This window comes from Electrona antarctica, assembly GCF_951216825.1.
Source record: "Electrona antarctica genome assembly, chromosome: 19".
Taxonomy (NCBI): domain Eukaryota; kingdom Metazoa; phylum Chordata; class Actinopteri; order Myctophiformes; family Myctophidae; genus Electrona; species Electrona antarctica.
In genome coordinates, this window is record NC_136800.1 from 30,319,204 (window position 1) to 30,346,493 (window position 27,290).

The 27,290-nt window shown below is 44.4% G+C and overlaps 1 protein-coding gene across 9 annotated transcripts; it reads left to right on the forward strand.

The window, feature by feature from the left end:
- The first annotated feature begins 256 nt into the window (after positions 1–256).
- On the forward strand, positions 257–27,253 carry LOC306943362 (lactosylceramide 1,3-N-acetyl-beta-D-glucosaminyltransferase A-like). 9 transcript variants are annotated; one of them, XM_079529642.1, is made up of 9 exons: positions 257–533; positions 8,458–8,590; positions 8,820–8,911; positions 11,379–11,613; positions 20,731–21,032; positions 22,741–22,874; positions 24,330–24,722; positions 25,925–26,071; positions 26,422–27,253. In XM_079529642.1, exons 6-9 carry the CDS (start codon positions 22,764–22,766, stop codon positions 26,932–26,934), a joined length of 1,164 nt encoding a protein of 387 aa, XP_079385768.1. In that variant the 5' UTR covers positions 257–533; positions 8,458–8,590; positions 8,820–8,911; positions 11,379–11,613; positions 20,731–21,032; positions 22,741–22,763; the 3' UTR covers positions 26,935–27,253. The 9 variants fall into 9 exon arrangements, with proteins under 9 accessions (XP_079385768.1, XP_079385765.1, XP_079385770.1 ...); XM_079529639.1 differs by having other exon boundaries at positions 22,738–22,874; positions 26,422–27,252; XM_079529644.1 differs by having other exon boundaries at positions 20,734–21,032; positions 22,738–22,874; positions 26,422–27,252.
- Positions 27,254–27,290: the final 37 nt, after the last annotated feature.

A 27,290-nucleotide genomic window follows, 5' to 3' on the forward strand; every position in this document is an offset into this window, starting at 1 on the left:
AACAACCTATTTCATGGACTTTGTGCCCAATTAATTAATTAAAATGTGTGCCCCAACAGGCCCCCGCAAGGCCCCCAATTAATTTATTAAAGTAAACTTTTTTTTTTCCTTTCTCTCTTTTTCTTTACTTAATTGTGTTTATTTATTTTTCGACGTCATGTGGCACATGGCATGACACGCCTCTACAATTTCATTAATTCATTCATTTATTTATCGACACGCCTTGTTTTTATTTGGGGGTGTAGAGTGGGTGTGGGTGTGTGTGAGCAGCAGTTGGAACTTGGAAGTCTGCCAGCTCGCTCTCATCAATCCTGTGACTCCTGTCAGCTCCAACAGTTTTCTCTTCTGACTTCTGGTAAATCAGATTGAGTGTGACAGTGAAGGCATCGACCCATTACGAAACCCACCACACAAAAATTAATAATATAATAATACCATACCGCTTGTTAAAATCACCATGAAGAGGAACCACCCCACCTGCAGCCTCTTGTTTCCTTGAACTTGTGCCTGAATATGGAGGACGTGTATTGAGGGTATAGTAGACTATTTAATATTATGATTCGTGGTACTGGTTATGCAAGTCTTTTGGTTTGAAGAATGTGTTGCTGGATTATGCTTGCAAGGTGGACGCCTGCACCGCCGCCACCAACAATCATTCGTTCATTCTGTTGTGCACGCACCAAAGTCCAAACTTTAAGAATACTGTTTTCTGTTGTTATTATTACAGATGCATACTCAAGATAAATTATAGACAGTGTCGGCATAGAATATAGGTATAGTCTACGATCCAGACCAGATTTGAGCACAAGAGTAGCCTACGGCTAACTAAGTTGAATCTATTCATCAAGATAATTATTGCTTTAACAAAGTGGATTAGCCTATCTATATTGTGTAAGAAATAAGATGATAGCTCTACTGAAGGAAAGCCCCTGAGTACTGTGTGTGTGTGTGTGTGTGTGTGTGTATGTGTGTGTGTGTGTGTGTGTGTGTGTGTGTGTGCGCGTGCGTGTGCGTGCACGCGCGCGTGCGCGAGAGAGAGATAGAAACCAAATTAGAACAGGCTGATTGCTGCCATTGAGGTACAAATTAGATTGTAAACGTTTTTGTCCCTTGAGTGGCCTCTCTCTGTCTCTGCCTCTCTCTCTCTCTCTTTCTCTCTCTCTCACACACACACACACACACACACACACACACACACACACACACACACAGCAAGTGGTTTCTTTAGAGAAAGATTCTGTAGCAGGGTGTGTGTGTCGGACAAAATGAAAATATGGTACCCATTTGTGCACAGCCAACCATACCCATACTGTATAATCGGCACTGAATCTGAACTGTACTTTGTTTGAATGGACTCATGGGAATTCATTGTCATAAGATCTTGCACAGAAATGCCATTCAATGCTTTCCATATAGACTAATGCATGTCAAACTGGGGGTCCTTGAAATTAAATGGGTTGAGAATCACCGTTAGAGCTGTAAAAATCTTCTCTTATTGGGGGTCCCTGGCATATATTTTCAAATGGGGGTCCGCAGGCTAATTAGTGTCAATTTGGGGTTGAAAAGGTTTGGGAACCACTGCATTATAGGCACATGAGGAGGTGCATGACAGTGATCCCACAGGGGTCAGTTTGTTATGCATTAGGCCATTTGTAGTTGTACCCCTCTTTGAGAACCACTGTTATACTAGGTCCACTTCTGTTTTCCCTCTACACCAGTGGTACCCAAACGGGGACGGCCCATAAGTCTGCCATCCCGTTAGTCCGACCTACCTGGCCGGTTAAGACTGAGGTTAGGGTTAGCGACCTACCTGGCCGGTTAAGACTGAGGTTAGGGTTAGCGACCTACGTGGCCGGTTAAGACTGAAGCATGGCCGGTTAAGACTAAGGTTAGGGTTAGCGACCTACGTGGCCGGTTAAGACTGAGGTTAGGGTTTGGGATATATTGTTAGTAATCAGGGTGGCTACAGATGATTAAGCTGTATGAAATACTTGCCATTAATATAGTGGTTGCAACTGTATTAATTGATTGCCCGAGTCGCGTGGTGGGAGTTCTGCTCTGGTTTTGGTCAATATTAAGTAGTTCCGGTCATTTTGTGGGGGGCACCATGCAGTAAAAGTAAATTAATTCACAAAACTAACATCATTTGTATTGTTGACCTATTTCTAAAATATATGCGCAACTTTCGTTCAACTTTGACCCAAGAGGGCAACCACCAATGCCATGCCTCTAAATGCCCAGACTACCTTCCCACGGAAAACAACCTTCATCCGGGAAGGGGAGAAACGGCGGACCAAGCCATTGCCTCCAGACTCAGGCCCACTGAGCGAAGCCCGGGATTGGGAAATGCGGACAGACCTCAGCCAGAGGCTCACCTTCCCACCCGAAATTGCAGCAACCAACCTGCGTACAGACCTGGTCCTCTGGTCCAAATCCTGTCGGCGTGTCTTCATCGTTGAGCTAACAGTCCCATTGGAGGATGCCATCGATGAGGCATTCGAGCCGAAAAAGCCAACTTAGCAGCTGAAGCAGAGGGGCGGAGCTGGAACGTGAAGGTGTGGCCCGTGGAGGTGGGCTGCAGAGGCTTTGTAGCCAGTTCCACCACAAGGCTCCTGCAGGAAGTGGGGATCAGAGGTCAGGCCCAACGGAAGGCAATCAAATAACTTTCCAGTGCGTCAGAACGGAGCAGTCACTGGCTGTGGCTGAAACGTAGGGACGCAACATGGGCTTCTAGATGACCACGTGGTGCCACCATGCGACACACACCCATGTCTGATCAGCCTGTGGTGGGCCAACCTCGGCAGAGGGTGTCTTGTGATAAGTGGCCGAAACATCCAATGAGGTCGGGGCACACAACTGAAGATGTGTCGTACTGGTGGCACCACGGGATCATTGACAATTCCACCCCACCCAAGAGGTCATCTTCAATCCATTAAATTGTTGTGCTGAATATTTAGGGATATTTAACAACCAATCCTATTAAGAATCCTCTATCACATGGAACTATTTTTTGGGTGTAGTGATGGACACAAAAAACATAGTTCCGTGTGATAGAGGGGTCAAAAATGAACGAAAGTTACACTAATATTTTTTAAATAGGTCAACAATACAAATGACGTTAGTTTTTTGGATTAATTTACTTTTAATGCGTGGCCCCCTGTGCCCCCCACAAAATGACCGGAACTACTTAATATTGACCAAAATCAGAGCAGAACTCCCACCATGGGACTTGGGCAATCAATTAATACAGTTGCAACCATTATATTAATGGCAAGTATTTCAACAGTAAACAAACCAACATACAGTATAAGTGTATATGGGTATCTGCACATTTCTAAAGTGACAATTTAATGACTTTTCACAAATTGGCCACATTGTCAAATATTACTTAAAGTGGCAAACATTGTTTATTTTTATTTTTATTTAACCTTTATTTAACCAGTAAAAACCACATTGAGACTGAAGTCTCTTTTACAAGTGTGAACTGGCCAAGAGAAGAGGCAAAATAAGTGACACAGCTCTGCCAGTAACAATAAATACACGACAAAAAAAACAGGACAAACATACAATGCTCATAAATACAGTACTGATGCGTCATGGTTGTTCGGGAGTTATCAGAGAGTCCAATAAACAGGCTGTATTAAAGTCATGGAATCATATATTTAATGATTTCCCGGGATACTTATCCCAAAATGAATGGTCATGTGATTTGCATATGAACAGCAAAGGCATAGATTATAGCAAATACGACCTGTTACATCACAAATCAGATTTGCTCATATCAGTCCGTTGATAGGGGGCGCCCCTGGAAGCAGGACAGAAGGCTCGTCTATCCTGGAGAATTCTGACGTGTCTCTACTTTTTCAGACACTATATAGAAATCTTTCTGTCGCTCTGTGACCTTGCTTGAGCACAGCTAGGGTGCACACTCTCATAATTAATGGTTACTGCTTAAAGGTCTACTTTATCCCAACAGCCCTCCTTGGTCATAATTTACTTAATGACCAGACAAAAACTAAGTAGACATTTAACCTAGTAATATCATACGTTCGAGGGGCGCACCACTTAGGGACTATAAATCACTGAATTAAATTGTAAGCATGATAATACAGCTGAAACATAATTTGAGGTGTTAGTCAAACATTGAATTCCAAAAGATAAAAATGAAAATTATGACAAACATCAATTAGGTCAATCATATGAATACAAGTACATCGAGTCACTTATGAAAATCAAATCAATCATAAATCAATGCACTCACGTCAAGGTATCCTGTGGATAATTTATTATGGTTATATTTTGCTTAATTCTTCGTCACACCCTCCTTGGTGTTCTATTATTGTATCAATGTTGTATTCTCTCTCCCTCCTTCATGGCAGTGACAGCTGGCATGACACATTACAAACATATTATTGACACTTAAATCTTTCAGGTCTCCCTCCTTGTCCGTGGACACCTCCCGTGGGGCTAAAATTGTTACTTTTGATTATACATTTATACGTTATCACACTTGCAGCTTGTCACACTTGACTGTAAATGAAATAAAATGAATCAATCTGTTAGGGAAAAATGGTCACTTGATTCAACGAGACAAACACTGCGGAGCAATTATTCAAAGACGTGAGCTTCCCTCATGATCTCAGTCCCTTCTTGACACCGTACAGGCCAGCGTGGCCCTCCTAGGGAACTCACTCAAGTTCAACCCCAAACTTTCGTGGGGAGATAATATTAAAAGAAATGACTATTTTCAGTATTTGATTTTGTTCACTATTTTATTGTGTTATTTTGTTGTTTCAGTTGGTATTTGTGGTTTGTATTGATATACCCTCTTATTGGTCATTTTGTAACTGTATTAGTTTATATGACAGCTTTATATTGATCCCGTGTTTTGTGCTTTGTTTTTATTTTAGTTTCACCTTGATTTTATAATGAACCTTCACATATCAATCGGCTTGAACCTCATTACCCAGCACTTTTGTAAGGCCACTTAAAATGAAACATATTTAGATTTTACATATGTATGTAGCTCCATAGAGGGAACATTTTCCGAAAATAGCAGCTCTACAAGCTGCCGCGTTAACATGGCATTATAAGTGATCAACAGTTCACTTAAATCCTCAATTGGTTATTAAGGTTTTGACTCAAGCACTCACGCAGACACTCGTATGACAGTCCATGGTGTTCTTTCCATGTTCTTTCCGTGTTCTTTTCACGTAGATAACGTTTGGTTACGATGCAACCTTTGTTCTCTGAGTGAAGAGACTATCTCTCCACCCGACACACCCCACATGCATGGGGAACAACCCCACCCCACTCGCGACGTGGACACCTCCCCAAGACACACCAGCTGCACTGGCACGCACGGGCACACAAGGCCCAGGTGTGCGCGACCACACTGGTTTACTTGATCGACACCGCTTCTGAGCGACATCAAGGTGGAGAGATAGTCTCTTCACTCAGAGAACAAAGGTTACATCGTAACCAAACGTTCTCTATCGTATCGAGACTATCTCTCCACCCAACATATTTCATATGTATGGGGAACTCTGTAAGACACCTCGTGAGGAAGCGAAGCAGTCCCAGAACCCCGAAGACAACACCAGTGGGCTCCGACCCAGCACATACTGAATTTTGAATTATTTATCATGTATGTTAAATGTAATGTATTTACAACCCCTGGAACGGCCGGACAGCCAGACGCCATCCGCCGCCAAATGCTCAGGCGCTAGACGCCACCCAGAGCCCGGCCCCGCAAGACACTAAGGCCAGAGACCACTGGGGTGAAGGGCCGCCCAAGCCAGCCCACCAGACGCAAGGCTGGCTTGACTGGTGAAGGTGACAATGACACCCACCGCTGAGTAGCATGCGAGGAGACCACGTCTTGGACTGCTCGGTGGAGATCAAAAAATCTGTGCAATCACGCACACCTGGGCCCCACACACCCGTGTGTGCCAGCACAACTGGCGTGTCCCAAAGAGACATCCACGCCACGAGCGAGGCGGGGTCACTCCCCACACACACGAAACATGTTGGGTGGAGAGACAGTCTCGATACGATAGAGAGGCCAAGAGAAGAGGCAAAATAAGTGACACAGCTCTGCCAGTAACAATAAATACACGACAAAAAAAACAGGACAAACATACAATGCTCATAAATACAGTACCCACTACCGAAGAAGCTCAAAGGGAGAACAGGAACGTCTAGTAGCGCAACCAATAAAGACTAATAAATAAAAACTAAGCAACACAATTTGCTAGTAAACTAAAAAGCAAGAGAACATTTGCTATAGGTCAAAGCAGATGCAGTGTTAGGGAAGTGTGCCCATGGCAATCCTTTTAAAGCTCACTAGGTAGGGGAATCACAGCAGCCAGTTTGAGCCTGGTCTGTAGGTCATTCCAAGATCAGGGTCCGAAATAAGCAAGGCTTTTTTTTCCAGCCACAGATTGTTGGGGGCACGACGTAGCGCAGCCAAGCATTTGATCTGAGGTTGAGAGAGTTTTGGACAAGATCAAATTTAGAACAAATGTCAAGTGGGAGATTACCAAGAATGGCTTTATAAGTAAGAATATAATGTAGCAACCTGCGAGACGTTAAGGAGTACCAACCCACTAGGGCGTACAGAGTACAGTGATGAGTCCTAATAGGGGGAGTTGGTTATGAACCTCAATGCAGCATGAAACAAGGGGTCGAGTTGAGGAACTAGCAAAGCGGTAGACAGTATCGCCATAATCGAGCTGAGACAGGAAGAGGCCTGTAACCAGCTTTTTGGGAGAAGCATTAGAAAAGCAGGACTGCATTCTGTAGAAAAAAACTCAGCGTGAACTTAAGCTTTTTTGCCAAGGCGTCTTATTGTGCAAATAGCCGATCTACAAGCTCACAATGCCTCGCAGTGTGAGACATTGTGAGCTTGTAGATCAGCTATTTTCACAACATTTATCTGTGGAACTGAGTTGAACAAAATGTACTACAATTCCAAGTGCTTGTCAGGGCGTGGCGGTCTGTAATTCTTCATGACGGCGTACCAAATTTGAAAACCCTTGATCTACACACCAAATCTCTTTGTTGAAAATAGCAGATCCAGCTTGTAGAATATTTTTGCAGAAAAGGGACGCTAGGGTTCGTGTGGTTAATAGTGACTGACCGCAATAAAGCTTATCATTAGACTGTGATGAACTAAGCATTGTCTAAAAAAAAAGGAGCAAATTACAGTGTTTTGTTTTTAATTTACATGGAATTGAAACTGCAGTGTTTTGTTTTTTAAAGTTTTCTTCAGTCTAGCTATTGATTAACATGGAGGAACTGGGAACAACACTTAAAATTCTTCAACTCCTGGCTGACCTTTTTGGGAAGCCTATAGGTAGTAGTATGTACACACACAGGCTTCACACTATAGAATAGATCCCACAGTTGGCAGTTAGCACTGCGCATGTACAGTATACAAACACACATCATGTAACACTCTCTCTCACACACACACACACACACACACACACACACACACACACACACACACACACACACACACACACACACACACACGTTTGTATTACTATACTTGTGAGGACATCAGCATTTTAAGCCACAATTTTAGGCAACTCTCCTACCGGATCAAGTCCGTCAGGAGAAGGCACGATCAACTCAAGTGGAGGCTTGGTGTCTCTTACAATTAATTAATTAAACTGGCTGCAGATTCTTGAATTTATACAATGAAACGATTATCTGCACTCCCTTGAGTAGTTTATGTAAGGTGCACAGCAGCAGCAGTCTACCAAGAGAAACGGACACGTTTTGACACGTCGGCCTTCCTCAGCATTTCAAACAGACACAAAATCCAACTGGTTATATCAGAGTGGTGATTGAGGCTCAAACCATTAGAAATAAATGGTTTGAGCAAATAAAATGCATGTTATTTCTGCTTTAAACTGTCAATATCTACCTAACAGTAACCCCTGGGCCCCAAAATAACAGATCTGCAAATATACGTGTCCTGCTGCATTGCCTTGTGCTTGGAAGGCTCGCCAGTACCGGGCCGCCCCCCTGGGTGCGTTCATGGGGGGCCGGATGTTCGAGGGACCCCCCGGGGACCCCCACATGATAACTCTGTCATTTCTCGAAGATTCATCCAAAAATAATCAAAGTACACTACAGAGAACAATACAGTACAATGCAGTTCAGAGCACAGTACAGTACAGTAACTATAACAATGTATAGTTGCATCGCTCAGTTCACACAGGTGTGATTTTTCAGGCCGGGGCGGTGACCCCTTGTGTAAAATTGTGTTGCAGATTCAACTTTTTCATATATTTCATTGATAGTTTCATAGACTTGTTTCACAGCATAAGTGTTGTCATGTTGATGTGTATATTCAGACATTTAACTACTTAAACCCTGGATTCTCTTTAAACTTGACCTTTGGCTCTGTACTTGGTCTGCTCTGGGGGGTATCTTACCACACAGGAGCGGCAGTGGCTCAGGAGGTAGAGCGGCCACCTTGGAATCCAGAGGTTCCATGTTCGATTCCCGGCTCCTGGCAAAGTGTCAAAGTGTCCTTGAGCAAAACACTGAACCCCTAACTGCTCCCGATGAACAGGTTGGTGCCTTGCATGGTTTCCTCTGCCATCAATGTGAAGTACATCAAACCCTGTGAACCCTGTGTCTTCTTGAGGGATGGTTACAGTGGAGATAAGGGGCTGGCCTAAGGTCGTCTTTAGTGGAACAACATGCGTTCTGTAGTCATGCTGTCTGTCACCACCGCCAGCATCATCATACCCACAACAACACCACTTCAACTTGAGCTTCCTGTATGTTGACCTGTTTAGGGAGAGAACTCCACCCCGCACACCACTGCTGTCTCAACACTGTGATCCACTCGTATCACTCAGCAAAGGCGGGAGTTTACAGCCAGTGTGAGGTGTGTATAATATTTCTGTTCCCTACTTTGTTTTCTGTGAATCATTTGTGTGTGTGCGGAGTCAACATGCTTCCTTTGTTTAAAGTGGGAAATTTGTATATAATCTTTTTTTTATTGGCCTAAAATATTGTCTATATATACATTCATGAATATATTTGCTGACCGGCTGTCGGCATTGAGCACTTTTTTATAGGGGTTTATATGTGACCATACCATTCACATCCTATATATGGCAAAAATGTCTGAATTTAATTATGCTAGCATGTGACAAACTATGGGGTTTTCATGATTCTGAATCCATTCCAAGCATTACTTTTGCACAAAAAATGTGTGTGTGTGTGTGTGTGTGTGTGTGTGTGTGTGTGTGTGTGTGTGTGTGTGTGTGTGTGTGTGTGTGTGTGTGTGTGTGTGTGTGTGTGTGTGTGTGTGTGTGTGTGTGTGTGTGTGTGTGTGTGTGTGTGTGTGTGTGTGTGTGTGTGTGTGTGTGTGTGTGTGTGTGTGTGTGTGTGTGCTATTTCCGTGCTCAGACGGATACATATACACGTATCACATAATTTTTGTTTTTCAGAAAACGTAGGTCAGGATTTATAAGGCGTTTTAAAGCTAATGGTTGCAAGTAGTTGGACATAGTGACATGTTGCAAGGACTTGCATGGCAACTTATTGGTGTGGTTTGGGTTTAGAATCAGCCTTGGGTCTAAATGGGTTAAGAGTAAGACCTATATTATACTTTGGCTATTCCAAAATAGCCGATCTACAAGCTCACAATGCATCATGATGCAATATGTTGTGGGAATATTTGTATTTTTCTTTGGTGGTCCTTCATGTTTTGATACTAATGCTTTTGTACTTTTACTCAACTGTGTTAAAATAAACTGTGTTAAAATAACTTCTTCCACCACTGACTAGTAGTGGTGTGGATGTCTTTCCTAGTATACAGCTATCGGCTATTGTCAAAAAATCGTGAAAACATTTTTGACACCTTTTCAGATGGGGGGTCCACAGGCATATATTCATTTGGGGGTCCTTGACATGAAAACTTTTGAGAACCACTGCTCTAATAGATATCCGGGGGAATAACCCAAAATCCTCATCCAGCTGTATAAGTCATCATTACAACATCACAAGCAGGAAGCCATCTTAATTGTACCTGCGGAAATCCGCAGGTACAAAAAAATCCCCCCTCTCTCTTTCTCTCTTCCTGAGCGAGCTCAGCTAACCTGATATCCTTCCTCCTATCGTCGTTGTCGGGCAGAAACCTCTGATCTCCATATTATAACTTTTTGTTGGTTTTCATGATTTAAGGCCCTACTTGATCATATGACAGCATCACACAAAAGTAGCAGATCCATCATCGACAAGTTCAAAATGCGGCGCGAAGCCATGTGTTTTGAGCTTGTAGATCTGCTACTTTTGAATTTTAATCCTGAAAAGTAACAGTTTTGGACATATGGGTTTTCCACCCGACAGATACGTTATAATAATTGGTATTAAAGTCCCAGCGAGGTTGAGTGAAAACCTTAGTGTTATTTTGGCCCGTGATGACCATTGTTGCCCGCCACTCCACCTTTTGTTAGTCACTGCCTGAGGGAATTGCTGAGACAAAGGCAAGAAGGCCAGATATCTCCCAGACTCCCAGTCATAGCTCATCTGTCCTTTGCTTCCTTCTCCCAGTGCGGGAACGAAGTACTCAAAGTTATATTATTGGGGTACAAATAGTGATACCGGAGGTAGAAATACTCTGTTACAAGGGAAAAGCCCTGTATTCAAAATTTGACGAGTAACCAAACTTGTCAAATAATTGCAGTGGAGTAGAAAGTAAAACATTTGAGTAGAATAATTAAAATATCGTCTCCGTCGGGTGTCCAAAACTGTTAACCTTTCAGCTACTCAACTTCAAAAGTATCAAAAGTACCAGATCGATACCAGCTCGAAATGTATCGCGCTGTGTTTTGAACTTGCAGATCTGCTACCTTTGTTGCATTTGTGTCACACTCATATATGATCAAGCAGGACATTCATAAAAAACCCCACAAAAAGTTAGAATATGGAGATAAGAGTTTATTCCTGACAGCAACGATCTAAACATTTTTAAGTACTCAAGTAAAGTAAACGTCCCTCAAAATTGTACTTGAGTACAGTAATTGAATGAATCTACTTGGTTACGTTCCGTCACTGGCTAACTCCCCTCCCCTTCCACCTACACGCCGAGCGACCGCTTGCCCACCCCCACACTGATAGTAAAGGGAGGGGAGAGGGAGAGCCAGTAGGACCTAGGCAACCAGAATGCATTATAATAAGCAGAGGACTTTTAACACTCCACCCTCGCAGGGACGCTCAGCTCAGTGCGAAAGGTTTGCAATGGAAAACCACAAATGCACACTGTGACACACACACACACATGCACCCATGCCTGCGCGCGCTGCATGCACAGAACAAACGCTCACACCCTCTCTCCACACACACAGACGTCTCAACTGCCAATTTGACGCCTGGCTTCTTTGATAAAGAGAGTGATCGTCACTCCCAGAGATCTGTCATCCTCAGAGGAAAAGTCAACGTGAAAGTTCCGGGCTAAAGGAGAGAGAGAGAGAGGGAGAGATACAGGGAGTGGATCTGTACAGGAGAGAACAGGAGTCTGGATGGGAGAAGCGCTGGTTGTGGATACACATCAAACAACAGGCTGATATCATCTCGTTACCGGTGAGTGAGTGAGTGAGTGGTGGCACCCTTGTATTTTATTATGTCTTTTGTCTGTTTCTTGACCGTTTGAACCCCAGCATCCATATACAGTACCAATAGCAGAAGATCTACAAGCTAGTAGAACGACTATTTATTTAATTACTAAAGTCTAGTAATCCCTCCCTCCCCCGTTACAAATCTATTTATACAAGCTGTGACTTGGGAGCTATGCTTGGCGGGATGGCTCACTTTCACAGGGCTTGTTATTAGATCCGGGCGGGCGGGGTGGATGGGGGACAAGGCTATCACAGCATGGGTGGGTGGGTGTGGGGGTGCAGGGGGCGGGGTGCGGTGGTGGGGTGCGGGGGGGTTGGGGGGCATTTACTTTCACATTGCCTCAGGTTTAAGCGTGAATGACGAGTAGAGCGTAAAACCTCATGGAAGTGTCGGTTCTCAGGATATGTTAACATAACCATTAGACAACACCCTCAAATAGACAACACCCTTCTAGGTTAAACAACGAGCCCCCAGGGCAACAGTAGACAAACACTGTGACTTGTGACAATGATCAGTGCCCTGACACCATCCATTATATCACTGGTTTCTTTCAAAATTACACTTCTTTTGACATTCACTGCCACCGTTGTTTCCCTTTCTCCTTTGTAATGTTTTGTATTGATGACAACTATTATTGTGTTAATAATGTTGTTAGCCTTAATGTCTTACTGTACCATGTGCTGTTAACATTTCTATTCACTAATAGTAAGTATTCAATCAATCAATCCGACCATAAAAGCATGAGGAATATGATGTATCCTTCGTTATTTTAGCATGATTATGTGTACTTTATAGAGAGATAGGGGGGGTGGAGATCGCAGCAAAGGTTGTCGAGATCGGGACTCGAACCTGTGACACGCTGTATTACCAGCCTAGGTGCCTGGAACGGTAGGCCGGCCCGGGCCATATCTGTACATTTTTAACCATAAAAGCATAAACAAACTTTACATGTATGCTAGAATAAATATGGATACATTGTTTCTTTCTGAAACAAGACTGCAAGGACGTTTTTCGGTGATATCTCTTTAGACTACCGGTAAGTGTTTGACTGTACTCTGTACTGTTTACACTTCTGCCTAATAAAGTATTAAATCAATAAAAGCCAATCAATCATGCATAGAAATGTCAATATGTAACGGCAAGCCTGATGGCCCGTATGAAGAGACATGAATATGAAGAAATTGAAGATCCGTAATTAGTATTACATGTACATCTAGATATATAACTTCTCAATATACAGTAGTTTAGATGTATTCCTCTATGTGACAACTACTATTGCAAAATTGTTTGCACTATAGCAACCAATTATACCTATACCTAGCTATTGTCTAAGACCGGGGTCCACCAAGGGCCTGTACTTCTCCTACTTTTCTTTTCTTTTTTGCAAGGTGGTTGAAAAGCGCCTGGATTACATTTGCTACTTCTCTATTAGTGCTGCAAAGATGATCTTTGTAGACACTTTTTCATGATTAGAGGCAGCCGCCTCTAAGCCAATGGGAAAATTACCCATAAAACCCATAGTCCTTCCCATTCCAGATGGACCATTCACCATGGATGAGTACCAGAAGGCCAAGGCTACGATCAAGTTGTTATTTTCTTAGTTTACTGTCTGACAGTTTTGTCAGCTTTATTATCATTATTATTATTATTTCTTTTTTATTTGGTTCTGTAAACCAATAGGGTAGGCAATTATAAGCTTTTAGCTTCAGCCTACACCTTTTCGGGCCACTCAAGTGTATAATGTATTATGTATTGTTATACATGTGAAAGGTTCGAACTAAACTAAACTAAAACTAAGTGCGGCAAGAGCTGTGGGGAGGATGGATTGACACCAGAGGTTCTGAAATACGTGCCCATAGACGAGGTGGTGCTAGATTTCATCAACAAAGCACACATGTCTGGAGAGCAGCCGGAGCTATGGCGCACAATGAACATCGTTCCAGTACCAAGACGGACAACTACCGTGGCATCAGCCTGAGCTCACAAGTTGCCAAGACCGCTAACGGGATGATCCTCAATCGTCTTAGACCAATCTTACACCCTCTACTGAGAAACTCACAGAACGGCTTCCGCCCGGAACAACAGTCGGGCAGATACTGGCACTGAGGAGGATATTGGAAGGGGTAAGGGAGCGCAACCTGTCAGCGGTGATCACATTCATTGACTTCCAAAAGGCTTTCGACACCATCCACCGGGGGAAACTCATGAGTATTCTACGTGCCTACACCCCATCATGGTCACTGACCTGACCATGCAGACGACATCGCCCTAATCTCGGATACAGTCGAGAAAGGAAGGGAGCTACTACTGGCAGTAGAAAAGGAGTGCAGGAACATCGGCCTCAAGCTCAATGCCAAGAAAACAAAGGTAATGACAGTCAACACCGAGGACAAAACCATTGCCACTGCAGACGGGACGGTGCTTGAGCAAGTCGAGGACTTCAAGTACCTAAGGGCCTGGACTGCCTCAACTGAACAGGATCTGATGGTTCGGCGAGCACTTGCCTGGAAAGCCTTGCACGGGATGAGGAGAGTGTGGAAATCAGACATGGGAGAAGACCTTCTGTTCATAGCTACTGTGGAGTCAGTACTGCTGTATGGGGCCGAGACATGGACCCTCACAGTACAACAGGAAAAAGCCCTGGATGGAGTCTACACAAGAATGCTACGAATGGCACTAGGTGTCACATGGACGGACCGCATCAGAAATGTGGACCTCTATGGGGACCTACCACGCGTCACGGACAAAGTCAGAGAGAGAAGGATAAGGCTGGCAGGGCACTGCGTCAGGCACCCAGAACTTGAGGCAAGTAAATTGACCCTATCGGAGCCAACCCAGGGCAAAGCCAGGAGGGGAAAGAAGCGTACCACCTGTAGACGTGCTGTGGCGCGACACCTTGGCTAACAACACTGCAGAGCTCAAGAACCTGATGTTGGATAGGAATTTGTGGAGGGCAGCTATTCAGGAATTCCGAGTTGGTTTTGGCTAGACTTCACTCTCGCAGCAACTAACTAACATAGTCTGAACGGCTGCTGTTGTGTAAGGGGTTTGTATGAGAATCCAAGTGAGAAGTGGAACATGAGTGGCAACAGAAGCTAATGTTATGAGCTGCACCTTTTTCACTTCTACACAAAATTGCGTTGCCTAAAATAACAGATCTGCAAGCTCATAACAAGTCATATTGAGATTTGAGACATATTGTGAGCTTGTAGATCTGTGAGCTTGTAGATCTGTCCAGAATGTGCCTATTTTTACCAATTATTCATCTATTAAGACATGCCCAGAATATGGATGCTATGTTTAATATCTATTATGGCATTCCCAGAAAATGGATGCTATGTTTATCTATTATGGCATTCCCAGAAAATGGATGCTAGCGTTCATGGGTTAAGGCAGTAATTCCCAACCTGTGGGTCGGGACCCAACGGTGGGCCATGAGGATATTGCAAGTGGGCCACCAAATAATTGTAAAATAAAATAAATAAATAAATAACAATAATATAACATTAATATAAAAAGTGTCAATTATTTATTTACTTTTTAAACCTTAAAAAAAAAATCTTTTTTCAGTGTGATACCGATAAATAAGAACTTAAAGCATACTATGTTACCTCCATTGATCCAAGCCAGAACACAGTCGTTTGATAGGTCATTAAAATAAACAATGCAAGCAGCCCACCCATCTGACCACTTGTCAGATGGGTGACATCTTGACAAGAGGTCAAGTTTTATCAAGTGGGCCCTGGTCCAGAAAGGAGTTAACCACTGGATCCCCCCCCATTCTGGGGGGAACATGCACAACATAGACTATCTACAAGACTGTATTCAAATTGCTTGTTTCGACTTTCGAGCTTGTGGATCTGCTGCTTTTGTGTGACGCTGTTGTATGATCAAGTAGAGCATTAATTTATTAAAAAGAAAGTTCTATGGTGATAAGAGGGTTCTGCCCGACAGCAATGATATTTATTGTGTTTACTTGTATATTTGTTTTACACACACACACACACACACACACACACACACACACACACACACACACACACACACACACACACACACACACACACACACAGAGCTCCAGCCTCCAGGTGTGTTTTTGTTCTGTGGTTATACAAGGCAGTGTAAGATGAGGAAGCTCACATTGTTGGCAGTTCACACTGAGCACCTGTCAGACTGTGTGATGAGGTCTAGTGTCCGCTGGGCCACAGTGACACAGTTCACTGTACCATATAACACTCTCTCTCTCTCTTCTCTCTCTCTTCTCTCTCTCTCTCTTGACTTGAACAGATTAATGGCCCAATGCCGCAGGGCGGGCCTGCGCAGCGCCAATCCAGTTCAGACTAGATGAGCTTGAAATGATCCATAAGAATAAAACAACTTGAACCATTTTAGTGTCGAGGAACGCCCAATTCATATATTCTGCAGACCCCCCATCTACAAATATTTTATGCCAGAGACCCCCATATGATTTGTGGTGTTCACATTTTTCAAGATTGTTCAAAATGTTTTGAAGATTCTTCTCAATTATTTTAAAAAGAACTGCTCGCCAAGTTCACAACGCGCCGTGATGTAGATTGATTATTTACGAATAGCCAACATAAAATATGGTTGAACTGATTTTGATGCTATATTAACCTATTTTGCTAGAGACCCCATGGAATCCCCTCAAGGGCCCCTCGGTCTCGCTCTGAGAACCAATGCCCCAGTGCCCCTATTCTGGGCTTGTTATAACAGGCGAAAATTGCTTAACATTTAGCTACAAGCTTGCAATGCGGTACCTTTCGTTTTTAGATCGGCTACCTTTTGGCGCAGATGAGAGGGGGGGGGAAAGGAGGGGTACTAGTATAGAACCTTGGGGGACTCCTGTCAACTAAGTAAAATGCTTAAAAATAACAACAACCTATAGCATATCGTTAGACTAAAAACACAGTTCACAGTATTTTACTTTTGAATAGCTATGGCATTTAGAGGCAAATCTGATTGAATCTAATTGTCTACAGCCTAGTTATTGATTAACAAGGTGGTCACAGGGAAAACCCTAGGATCCATGTTCTGGGGGCAAACGTTTGTAATAATTAGTAACACATCTTTAGTCACTTGCTGTAGGTCATTTTACAGCTTTTGCATGCACACATATGTTTACCTCAGGTGTTTATAACGTCAGAGTAAGAACCTTGTGCACATAACCTTGAAAACCACTCAAACTACACTGTTGACCGGCATCCCCCAGGGCTCTATACTAGATCCGCTCAGTTTTTACCATCGAAACCCAAATCTTTACACTGTAAATACAGCACAACACCACGACACGTCGCACAACACGACACGTTGCACATGCAACGCTTTGTGAGCTTGTAGATCAGCCATTTGTGCAGAATGTTTGTGCCAGAACAACAACACAACAATGGTCAAACTCTTCTCTTTCTGCATTATAGCTTTTTTCCCCGCTCCTTGTTGTTAATTATTAATGCTGCTACAAGGTGTGAGGAGCCAGAACAGAGGCACTTAACTGTAGTGTAGTGTATCTGTACACATGACGTAACAGTGAAGAACACCTTGACACTTTGACCTTTGGATGACTCATTGGTCAATTCCAGTCTTCCTGGAGGCACCACTATGCAGGGGTGGCCAATGGGCATGAGTCTCTCTCGCTCTCTCTCTCTCTCTCTCTCTCTGTCTCAAAACACTGATCACCAGTAAGACGCCTGAGTGTGAGAAGCGACCTCGACCTAAAGGGCGAGTTTGCGTGCACTGGCCATATATGGAGCGTGTCTTGAGTGTACAGGGTTTGAGCTCAGATCAACACAGATCAGGAGGAGGAATTGGACATGGATAGGACACGCATTGCGAAGACACAATAGATCAACCACAAAACATGCATTACCATGGAACCCGCAAGGCAAGAGGAAGGCCTAGAGCCACCTGGAGAAGAACCACAGAGCAGGAGATGAAGGCACAAGGGCTGTCATTGCAACAACTGACCAAAGGGGATGGAGGAGCCTCATCAATGGCCTATGTTCCTCAGGGAATTTAAAGGCCTGAGTAAGTAAGATAGATCAACATATGGAATGTCAGAACGGGTCAGCTCCATATGGAGATCTAAGGTTGGCAGCGCTGGCAGTGTCTTGAGTGTACAGGGTTAGATGAGGGCCCAGGTAGGGTCGGCCCTTAATTTTCGGGCCTGTTGAGAACTCTCAAAAGGGAGACATCAAAGAGGAAGGATGGATGTGGAAGGATCAACATATGGAATGTCAGAACAGGTTCTGACATATATCCATATACTAATATATGGACATCAGGGATCTCCATATGGGCTTATTTGCGGTCGCATTTACTATGATATGATCCCTGATTTACTACCTTCGGTCGCAACAACAGATATATCGTCTCTGTCGGGTGTAAACCTACATGTCCAAAACCGTTAACTCACAACGCCAGTAGTATCCAGTTTCATGCAGAGTATATACTGTGTATGGTTAAAGTCTCGTCAGTCTAGTTTGTCAGGTTCCCCTGCCAGAAGCGCATTTTCCATGTGATACTCTGTTCCCAGTCAGTCTCATTATAGTCCTCATTATAACCACTCCTATAACTGGCTTTGTTATTGAGTGGTGTAAACCACTCCTACAACTGGCTTTGTTAGTGCAGAAAAAATGAGCATGGTTGCTATGTTCACCCTGTTCACCCGGGTGTGATTTCCTACAACTGGCTTTGTTAGTGCAGAAAAAATGAGCATGGTTGCTATGTTCACCCTGTTCACCCGGGTGTGATTTCATTACGTCAGACATGATTTCATTACGTCAGACAGGCTATATTACACCACTCGGTTCACACGGGTGTGATTTTTTTTTGTTCAAAGTGGTTTGGTATAATGTCTATATTCATGAATCCTATTTTCGAAATGCTAACCTGTTTCTTATATTGACGATTTGGCCAATGTTTGTATAGTGTAGTTTGTTGATTACTTTTGATGCAGTTTTTTAAATTTATTTATTTTCTTTATTCTTTATTTACCCAGGGAAGTAGCTGAGCACAGGTGCTCATTTTCAGAAACGCCCTGCACATAGAACACACACACACACACACACACACACACACACACACACACACACACACACATTAATACCTGGGAGCTGACCAGTACAACCACAGTCTTATACTGTTGGCCACTAAGCAGCTCCAGGGGGAGCAGTAATGGTATGTATTTTCCGAGGTATTAAAAATGTCTTAAATGTCCTTGAATTGTCACTTCACTGTCATCTGGGGCCGCCCCCCAAATCATGTGAGGGCCACGATCCATAGGTTGAGAAAACACTGCTTTCTAGAATCATTAAAATAAGGTCTGAAAAGCTATGGTTCTAATTTGGCATCACTCTGTTCCATTTGGCTCCGTATTGTCTGTGTGAATGCTTTCCTCTAATGATGATGTTTAAAAAGCAGTAATAACTTTCATATCGTTTCCGTCGGGTGGAAATCTCATATGTCCAAAACTGTTACTTTTCAGGATTCAAATACAAAAATGGCAGATCTACAAGCTAATGTGTCGTTTCTCTCCGTGTATCGAGCTTCGAGTGGGTCTGCTAGTGCTACTTTTGATGCTTTTGTGTGACGCTGCTGTAGTATGATCAAGTAGGCCATTCTTTAAGATTTGGCACCTTTATTTTCTCTGTGTGCATGCATGAGGACCTGGGCTGATGGTGAACCTTGAGGTTAGGTGATGTTTCCACTCTCATTATCCGGCAGACAGAAAAGAGAGAGCCACTCTAAGCCAATGACCCCATTAGGCAGCGGGGCCCTCTAATGATGTTTAAAAAGGCTCTCGGCCCCCGCGATGGGAGTCACAGGGCCCAGGGGCCATGGTGATCCCACCCTGGATAGCCCAGGGCCCGGGCGGAAGGGCTATTCTCATCCCAGCATTGTGCCTCCGGAGCTATTCTGATGCTCTCCATTGTGTCGGAGTGCTTTCCACGGCTCTCAGCGATTTCACTGGGTCCACACCTTAAACCCTTCCATTATAGCGCGGCCTGCAGCATCACATTTGCTGTGTTGGCTTTTGCATTCAGTCAGACTCGGTGTACCAAACCCCCCCCCCCCCCCCCCCCCACTGACTTCATTTTTGACTCCTCAGCTACTGTTGCTGCTCTACTAGCAGAACTGGTTGTTGTCATCGTGAAATGTTTAGTTTACGATTAATTGTTGTGCCCATAATTGCAATCGACAATCTAATTGAGTTTTTTCATTGGACATACTATACTGCAATGATAACTTGCATATCGTCTCTGTTTCAGGATTCAGGTTCAAATGTGGCAAAAATAGTAGATTGAAGAGCTCAAAACGCGTCGCTTCACACCGTGTGTCGAGCTTGTGGATGTGCTACTTTTGATGCATTTCTGCAATGATATGCAAAGAAATCAGCACCAGTGCATACTGCATACACGTCTGTGTGGTCTGACCAAGACTAAATTCAGATGCATGCGATGCATTGAGACCTTGGAGATGGCCTATTTTGGGTTTTGTTAACTGCTAGTTTGATTCTGACTAAGATGAGGGCGTATCAGATCCATCTTTGTCATTACTTCCGTCGCGTTTTGACAAATTCTTACTTTCCACTACTGAATTTAGCATTGCCTAATGCTGTAATCAGTAGATGTTAAGTGACTTGGAAGTTTGATAATTGATGCACTCTTGTTGCATGCTGTAACCGGTAGAAGTTAAGTGATTGGAAGTTTGATAATTGATGCACTCTTGTTTCCTTTTTGAGTAGAGTGTTTCATTGCACGTCATCTGGTTTCATCCGAACAGTAAACATAATCGTCTCTGTCGGGTGGAAACCTTGTTTGTCCAAAACTGTTACTTTCAGGGTTCAAATTTAAAAACAGCAGATTTGACAAGATCAAACTGTCGCTTCTCGCCGCGTTTCAAGCTTGTGGATCTGCTGCTTTTGAAGCTTATAGTGTGACACCGTAATATGATCAAGTAGGCTGTTGATTTACGAAAACGAAAACGAAAACAAAAAGTTAAAATATGGAGATTAGAGGTTTTCTGGCCCCGACAGCAACGATATCATCCTGTGTTCCATTTCAGAAGCATGGCGCCACGGCTCCGACAGGACAAGATGAGTCCCCTGCCGCTATGATGCTGGTGACGACGATGATGAAGAAAGAGTGATAACTGCCACCACGATGAACACGGTTTCCCGTCGGACCCCGTGAGCCTCCCCCTTACACCTACCGTTCCCCTCCCCATCGCCTCTTCCTAGCTGCATGTGCAAAAAGAACCTATAGGATGGAACGCCCAGCGAGCCCGAAGTCTCACAGTCACCCGAACACCGTTGTCCACCTCCGCCACCACCCCCTCCCCCTCCTCGTCCCCACACGTGCACACAGGTAGGCCTGGCGCAATAATCGTATTAATCATTTCCATGTTTAAAGATGTTCATAACTGGTTGGAATAACGTGTTCCTTCCACACGCTACGTCCAACCAGGGAAACTCCCCCCTGCCAGGTGTAAAGGAGCAACTTGGACACTCAGGCATGAAGGCAGCATGAGTTCAAGTCCGTTGCTCTCCCCATGTCCCCCATATATGGGGACTAGGTTGGCGGAGGGTGTGTAGAGCCCAGGATCACATTAGATGACACAGGGGTGAAAAATGGGTTACAAAATCGTGGGATAAAAATTATTAAAAAAAAATAAAGAAAGATGTTCATATATTATTTAAAAGAATAAATAGTGGAAACTGCAGATCTACAAGCTCAAAACGCGTCACCATGTGACTCATTTGTAGATTGTCTATTTCCACTATTCGTGTTTATTTATTTTTTGCAGTTATTCAATTATGTAAGTTATTTGTCATATCTGCCCTGCGCACCCTTTGTGAATCCAATGCCTGAAAGCAACCAGAAATGGTTTTTTGTCTCCACCAGGCCGAAGGCATGGGGAGAGAGTATGTTTTGCACTCCGTCCGTGTGTGTGTGTGTGTGTGTGTGTGTCCGTCCTTCCTTCCGTCCTTCCGTCCGTCCGTTATCAGCTAATCTCCGGCACCGCTGGCCCGATCCATGCCAAACTTTGCACACACACTCCCTGGATGCCAACAACGAACCTCTGCCCCAAATATTCTTCAATGGCCTGTTATAGCGCCACCATGAGGCCGATTTAGGCAAAACACATTTCTGTAGATTACTCGTACACATTTTATCCATACATCGCACAATTCGGTATACACTATCTTCATAGTCATGTGATCAACACGGATCTGCACCATTTCCCATCTTCCATCCTGATTGGCTAAGATTGGCTTCCAAAGCTCACATGATTGGTCCGTTTCGAACAAAATGTCACAAATCACAAACAGTGTGCAGTTTCCGTGAAATTATACACGCACATTTCCACTAGGCCGAGGACGACTCATTCTTTTCCAAATCAGCCTCATGGTGGCGCTATAACAGGCCAATTCCTGTTTTTAGCTATAACTGCATCGATCTGTATACAACATATGTATGCGCACTCCCTAGAGGCCATGGAAAAACATTGTCTCTGCATCCCTCCACATCTACCGGTTATAGCGCCACCATGAGGCCGATTTCTGCAAAACACATTGCTTATGTTAGTCCCACAGATTTCATCCAAATCTCACGCAAATCGGTACACATGATCTCTGTAGTCATGTGAACAAGACAGTCTGTTGGATTTCTCAGATTCTACACTGATTGGCTAACATTGCCTTCCAAAGTTTTCAGAAGTGGCCCGTTTTGTTCAAAATGCTGCACATGTCCTGCTCATCCAGAATTCTATCCTCAGAGATGCTATGAGTGATCTGGCTCTGCATTTCCTCAACAAAAGAACATTGTTGCAAAAAACAAACAAACAAACATGTTTATATTACTCCTAAACATTTTGCCAAACATCTCACACAGTCCTATCCTCCTGGTGGAGACTTGTGCCCAGAAGGGCACTTTTTCTAGTTTCCATTATTATTGTTATTATTCATAACGACAGAAACACAATTGAATCGTTTCATCGCTCGTTACTTGAGCGCCGATTAATCGTCAAGTAAAATGTTCATAATCGTGACGACGGCCCTACTACACACAGCAGGACCTGACGGAACCGCTTCCAGGATGTTTGTGAACTTCCGGCGCATACGCAAGTGCCAGTGCGTGCAGCTGATGACCACGTGTCTGGTGCTGTCAGTGCTGATGGTGTGCTGGGAGCAGCTGGACAGCAGTGTGGTGAGTGGTTACTTCAATAGGGGGTCCTCAGAGTAACTACAGGGGGGTGCACCAAGGCGCCAACTGTTTGTGTAATGGGGAACATTGGCTTAAAATAGCAGATCTACGAGCTCACAACCCCCTATTTTCCTATAATTAGTGTAGAGGGGAGGCAGACAGAAGTACAGAGCCCATGATCAAGTAAATATTGAGGGTTTAAAACTGTCTCAAAATACAAATCTATGAAAAGGTTTAATCTGCAACACTTTTATACAATGTAGTGATGGGTGGGTCCCTGCTCTCTCTCTCAGCTAAGGGGTCCTCGGCCTGAAAAATGTTGAAGACCCCCCTGTTTTAGATCATCGCAATCGTTTGCTTTAGTCGGTGTTTGTACCAGCTCTGTGCCAAGAGACACCAAGCTAAAGTGGCACAAAGCCTCAAACGAGCAGAGTGCATCTCATTAATAATCACATGATCCATAACCTCTCTATTCCGAGCATGTCATTTTTAATATCACGATAAATATGGACTTGTTGTTGTTGTCTCCACCAGGCCGAAGGCATGGGGAGAGAGTATGTTTTGCACTCCGTCCGTGTGTCCGTGTGTGTGTCCGTCCGTCCGTCCGTCCGTCTGTGTACAGCTAATCTCCTGCACCATTAACCCGGTCGATGCCAAATTTTGTACACACACTCCCTGGATGCCAATGATGAACCTCTGCCCCACATTTTCCAGAACAGCCTGTTATAGCGCCACCAGGAGGCCGACTTTTGTAAAACACATTTGTTGATATTACACTGACTTTCTTACGGCTGAGGAATATATCCCACCCTTTTCACATTGGCCTGTTATAGCGCCACCAACAGTTGAATTTTTGCAAAACACATTTTTGGAACAAAATGCCTCAAATCATCCAATTTCCATCCAAGACAAGAAGAAATGGCACCCTTTTTACATTGGCCTATTATAGCGCCATCAGGAGGCCACAACCTGACCTGCCCTGGTGGAGACCTGTGCCCCGAGGGGCACTTTATCTAGTTATATTATCGTATTGAGTTTTTCACTACATCCCTAATAATGTTTGTATTTTTGCCATGTGCAAAAAGCTTAAAAGGCGATTCTGAATCATATGTATTTACGTATATATTGTCTCTGTCGTGTCGGTGGAAACCTCATATATCCAAAACAGTTACTTGCCAGGATTCAAATTCTCAATTAAAAGGAGCCTCCGCACACTCAAAGTTTTTACATTTTGTGCACGCTTTTGGTCATACTGTAGTCGCTTCTCGCTGCCTTTGGAGCTTACAGTAGATCTGCTACTTTTCATGTTTTTGTGTGACACTGTAATATGATCAAGTAGGGCATTTATTTAGAAACAAATAGATGTTTATGCCCAAAACACAACTAAATCATTCGTTGCAAATATTCGTATATCAATGAATTGTTTACTAACATTTCATTACGGCGACACCCCTATAGGTGAGTCACGTGAAGTCCTACTCCTACCGCTACCTGGTGAACCGATTCACCTTCATCAACAAGAGCTTCACCATCGCCCGCCAGGAGGCGCAGAGCTTCAGCAACTTCCGCTTCCTGCTGGACCACCCCGACAAGTGCTCGGGACAGGATGTCCTCCTCCTGCTCTTCGTCAAGACGTCCCCGGAGAACACGGCCCGCCGGAGAGCCATCCGGTCCACCTGGGGCAACGAGACCTACATTCAGCGGTCCCTGGGTGTCACGGTCAAGGTGGTGTTCGTCCTGGGGGTGCCACACGTCGAGCCCCAGGAGCCCCCGTGGAGCAAGAGGAGCGGCGTCGGCCTCCAGGAGGCGCTCAACCGCGAGGACCGCCTGCACGGCGACCTGATCCAGCAGGTAGAAGACCTTATGTCTAACCTCATGTACTAGCCCCGTTTGGAATCTCAGAGAAGAGGTTCCGTGTCAGGATATACCTGCATAAGTCGAAATGGGTCGAGCCCTCCAAAAGCATTTGTGAGAACCCTTTGCGCAGTATCGTATCCAAAAAGTAAAGGTATTTCTGGTATTTCTACAGAGCTAGAGATGATAAAATGTATAAAAAGAAATTAGAGCAGGGTGAAACAAACCCCTTACAAAGCTTATGACGTCACTCAGACAGTACCATGTTTTCCCCAATGCAATCTTACGGAAGCAGTACTGCGCATGTGAACGGGGGTTGACTGCGTGGCCACAGGCTGACGAAATAAGCAATTTAAGCCTGGGATTTCCACTCCTAATTTTATCATCTGTAGCTCTGTAGAAATACCTTTACTTTTAGCATAAAATACTGCGAAAAGAGTTTTCGCCACTGCTTTTGGAGGTCTCGACCCATTTCGACTTATGATCCTGACACGGAACCTCTTCTCAGAGCCAACAGAGGAGGGTGAGGTTCCAAACGGGGCTACTCATTTACATGCCTGCTACTCTTTCTACCTTATGTCTAACCTCAAATATATACCTGCTACTTTCTTCACCTTATGCCTAACCTCCTAACCTGAGTAACCGTATGCTTACTTTTTTGCTATCCTGTATTAAAATTGCCTAATGTGTGAATGGCAGACATCACTTGTGCAACATGCAGACTTGCAAGGCACACCGTTGATCAAATCCGCACTACACTTGGCACAACGCTGATCAGAGGTCTGCCATCAGAATAGAGGGTATGCGCGTATCATCATCATCCTACCCGGAAGTTATGCAGGAAGTGGCAGCCCATACATCCAAACAGATATGCATGTGCATGCGCATACACTCTATAGTCACACCATATGCAAAAACATTGCATATGGGGCACCACATAGCAGTGATACAGCAGTGTCTAACACTTCAAACTACATAGCGGCCTGAAAATCTAGTAAATGTACATATTTCAGCTTTTTCTTTTGACCTGTTTCTTTCCTATGGTTCTCCTTGCTCTGCCTCTCTCTGCACAGCCACACTCCCCTTTCCTGAAAACTAAGAATTATGGAGCTTCCCCAAAATAAAAAAATCACCCACATCCTTAACGGATGTAAACCTGCGATAACGTTGATTTTTGTTAATTCTTGTTTATTCTGGAGGACTTCATGGATTCCTTCCACAACCTGACCCTGAAGCTGATCATGCAGTTCCGCTGGGCGCACGACCGTTGTGCGCACGCACGCTTTCTCATGACGGCCGACGACGACATCTTCGTCCACATGCCCAACCTTGTGGGCTACCTGCAGGTAGGCCTGGATACAATCATTTGAGATAATGTTCATCTGTTGAAGAAAAAAGCGTAAATAGCCGATCTACAAGCTCACAAGAACGCCTTGTTGTGAGTGTACGATTATAAAATGCATTGCCTTTTATGGTTGTAGTACATTTTTCATTTTGATTATTTGGAACCGGTCATTTCTTTGTGTATTTCGGCTATTTGTCATATCTGTCCTGTGCAATTGTGTGTTCCAAAAAGGTAAACAGAAATGTAATTTTCATTCATATGTTCCAACGTTCCATACCAAAAACAATAAAATCGTTATTATACAATAATCAATCGTCAACTAAAACCTAAACGCCTCCTACCCTGTGGCAGGACGAGGCCGCCAAGGGCGCCTCTGACTTCTGGATCGGCCGCGTGCACCGCGGCGCGCCGCCCATCCGCCGGCGCGACAGCAAGTACTTCGTGCCCTTCGAGATGTACCAGTGGTCGGCGTACCCGGACTACACGGCGGGCGCTGGCTACGTGGTGTCCCGCGATGTGGCGGAGAAGATCCGTCGCGCCACGCTCACGCTCAACGCCTCCATCTACATCGACGACGTCTTCATGGGCATCTGCGCCAACGCCATGGGCGTGTCGCCGCGCGACCATGTCTACTTCTCGGGCGAGGGCAAGGCGCCGTACCACCCGTGCATCTACGAGCGCATGATGACGTCGCACGGCCACGTGGAGGACATCCACGACCTGTGGCGGGCGGCGACGGACCCGCGCGTCAAGCAGAGGACCTCGGGCTTCTTCGGGAGGCTGTACTGCACGGCGGTCAAAGTGACGCTCCTGTGTAAACCCTATTACTTTAACACCTACCCCTGTAAGGCAGCCTTTGTATAGGATTCAAGTGACGCTCCTGTGTAAACCCTATTACTTTAACACCTACCCCTGTAAGGCAGCCTTTGTATAGGATTCTAGTTTGGGCTTTTTTTTCCCAATGTTGTGGGATCAGTTGGTTCTCAGTGGACGTCGGGGACCACCAGTAACAGGGTCCAAATGGACCCTTAATGGGGGTCTGTAACTCTTTGAGCATTTTATAAGCTTATTGTAAGATGGGGGGGTCCCCAGAGGTTAAAACTAATTGTCTCAAATGGAGGGTCTGTGGTCTAATGCATATCAAACGGGGCGGGGGGGTTCCTTAAAATTAAAAAAGTTGAGAATCGATGCTGTACTAGGTGTGTGCGTGTGTGCTCTCG